Here is a 2,643-nt window from a genome sequence, read left to right as displayed (position 1 = left end):
TGCTACCGGCAGCGGCAAAGCTACAACAAAAAGTCTGGGCGGGCCAGTCTATGCTTTAACTTGTACATAGGCGTTGTTTTTCGCACTAAGTAGCATATTACTCACGCAATTGCTTTGGATTGGGTGGGCCATGGCATAGTTTTGCCTCAATGTAGCTCTGCCAGTTGCTACCGGAATGAAAAATGTTGAGCGGTGCTGCAAGCAACAACAAGAGACCCTACAACTGTTGAGACTAAACGATGTAACCATTAATGGTGGATGTTGCGACTGGTGAGATGGTGTGCTACAATCAACGAGGGCAAATGTTGTGTCTGATGAAATAAAATGCTACAACCAGCAAGACAAATGCGCCAACCAACAGAAGATATGTTGCAAACGGTGTGACAAATTGACGAGTGGTCCGTTGGATGGTGCTCAAATTTAATGGCTATGCAATTGACTGAGACTTAGACTAAAATCTTAGTCGACTGAGTTTTAGCAAGCTTAAAAGAAAAACTCGTACATACACGGATACACCGTTCAAGTTCAACCATCGCATACACATTTCGTTTACGCTACTTGGGCTATGCCGTGCGTGGCCCCGCGAAGAAGGCGAGGGCGCCGACGAGCGGCGCGTTGGTGTAGGTGGACGGCTCGGCCTGCGCATAGTTGTCGCGGCTGTCGGAGTAGCTGTCGCTCTGGTCGGGGCCGCCGACGACGGCGCCGACGAGCACGTTGCGGTCCGGGTCGGACGAGTGCAGGTAGTGGAACCCCTCGTCGCAGCCGATGCGGCCAGGGTGGTCGCGCACCGATGGCATGGAGGCGCCCCGGTGGTGCACGCGCCTCGGGTACCGCGCCCCGAACCCCACCATGTACGACATCCCCGCCGGGTTCGCGCCCAGGATGTAGTCCACCTGCGTGCCAGCCAAAATGACCGATGAGCCTCCTCCTGCCAATCTTAATGGTTTTTGTAGGGGCCATGCATGGAAACGTCAAACGTACCTGCTTCTTGGCGAGCGAGACGAGGGTGGAGGGCGTGACGGCGGTGGAGCCGCAGGAGGCGGCGCCGCCGGTGGAGCCGAGGTACTTGGCGTAGGTGAGGAGCAGGAAGGCCGTGGAGGTCACGTACTCCATGTTGCTATCTCCTTCCTTGAACAGGAGGCCTCCTGGCGTGTACTGCGACTGGAAGCCGCCGGCGCCGGGGACGAGGGAGCAGATGTATTTGTCGGCGTGCGCCTTGTACGTGCGCAAGCCCTCCACCCGGTTCTGCAGCAACACCTTGGAGAGGAGGACTTTGGTGGCGGCGCGCTTGTCGTCCCAGCTGACGGTGTAGCTGTCTTGCTCCGCGCCCAGATTGTGCCCGTTGGAGTTGATGTACGACATGTACATGCCTTGCGAGCTCGGCGACGGCGACGACGCCAGGTGCAGCCACGTCGCCGCCCAAAGGAGCTCGTCCTGCATGCATTCATGGATTATGTGTGTGCATGCATGCATGTTGTGTTGACGTGCAGTTTCAGGTTGTTGGGTTGTTTACCTGGTAGCCGGAGTAGGAGCAGTAGAAGGGACACACAACGGAGCTGAGCGAGTTGCTGTAGGAGCCCCGGTACCGGTCCGCGAAATCAAACACCTGCCGAGCGGCGCGGAGCAGCTTGGACGAGTAGGCCGGGTCGCGGGCCCGGAACACCACGGAGGCCGCGGCCAGTGCCGCCGCGGTCTCGCCGGCCACGTCCGACCCGGGGCTCTGGGGCGTCACCTTGTACGCGGCGCGCGGCGTGTCCATGTCCTCCGGCCGCTCCCAGCACCGGTGGTCCTGGTACGGGTCCGCCACCTGCACGTACAGCTCGCCCGGCGTCGCCGTCGCCGCCTTGAGCAGGTAGTCGGCGCCCCACCGCACCGCCGCCTCGGCGTTGGCGAGCTGGCCGCCCGGCATCGCGCCGCCGAACTCCACCACGCTCCACGACAGCATGGTCACCGTGAACGCCATGGGCAGGCCGAACTTGACGTTGTCCCCGGCGTCGTAGTAGCCGCCGACAAGGTCCACCTGATCAAAGCCAACAAGACACACATCAATGGATATACTCTCGTTAACGACATGCGTGGCATGTGTCCAGGACTTGTCGTCTGAGTAAGTACGTACATTGGAGGCGTTGCCATCGGACAGGGCGGAGTCGGCGCGCCACGCCACGCGTTGGCCCGGCGGCAGCTTCCCCGAGCGCTGCGCCTCGAAGAAGAGGACCGCCTTGTCGAGGGCGTCCGCGTAGTTGAACGCCGCGGCGCTGCGCGCACCGGCGACCAGGCAGAGGACCGCGATCAGGTGAGTCGACATGCAAGCTTTGGAGGATCCCATGTCTGGATGTTCGTTGCGTTGGTGCTTAGCTACATACTCCACGGTAGGACTATATATAGCGGTCGATCAGTTGATTCGACTCCATGAAAGGTGGTGGTATACATGGAAGGCGACCTGACAGTTATGGTAGTTGTTCGTCCGAGATTGGAAGCGACCGGGAAGGGTGGTGTGTGTCGCGGACTCGCGGGACAGCGAATGCTACAAACCCGTCGTCACGGACGGATCGACCGTCAGCACAAGCGATAGCTTCTACTGTGGCCCTTGGTAGAGATTATTATAGAACGGGATGGGATTCATATCGTACTAGACGAATATAC

General features: G+C 59.4%; 1 protein-coding gene across 1 annotated transcript; it reads right to left on the bottom strand.

Annotated features, from left to right (window-relative positions):
• Positions 1 to 344: 344 nt before the first annotated feature.
• Positions 345 to 2,344, bottom strand: LOC125556003 (endoglucanase 4-like). The gene is made up of 4 exons (XM_048718807.1): positions 2,117 to 2,344; positions 1,514 to 2,020; positions 982 to 1,434; positions 345 to 893 (listed from the first exon to the last, which is right to left on the bottom strand). The coding sequence occupies exons 1-4, from the start codon at positions 2,324 to 2,326 to the stop codon at positions 564 to 566; spliced, it is 1,500 nt and encodes a 499-aa protein (XP_048574764.1). The 5' UTR covers positions 2,327 to 2,344; the 3' UTR covers positions 345 to 563.
• Positions 2,345 to 2,643: the final 299 nt, after the last annotated feature.

This window comes from Triticum urartu, chromosome 5 (assembly GCF_003073215.2).
Source record: "Triticum urartu cultivar G1812 chromosome 5, Tu2.1, whole genome shotgun sequence".
NCBI classification, from domain to species: Eukaryota; Viridiplantae; Streptophyta; class Magnoliopsida; order Poales; family Poaceae; genus Triticum; species Triticum urartu.
Note: the sequence above shows the minus strand (reverse complement) of the source record. Positions and strands in the feature narration are given on the sequence as shown.

Excerpts from the sequence above, each read along its gene's own strand:
- LOC125556003 (XM_048718807.1), bottom strand. The coding sequence starts at position 2,326 with ATGGGATCCTCCAAAGCTTGCATGTCGACTCACCTGATCGCGGTCCTC. Across the intron at positions 2,021-2,116 it reads CCGATGGCAACGCCTCCAAT|GTGGACCTTGTCGGCGGCTA; the intron begins GTACGTACTTAC and ends GGCTTTGATCAG. Across the intron at positions 894-981 it reads TCTCGCTCGCCAAGAAGCAG|GTGGACTACATCCTGGGCGC; the intron begins GTACGTTTGACG and ends GCTGGCACGCAG.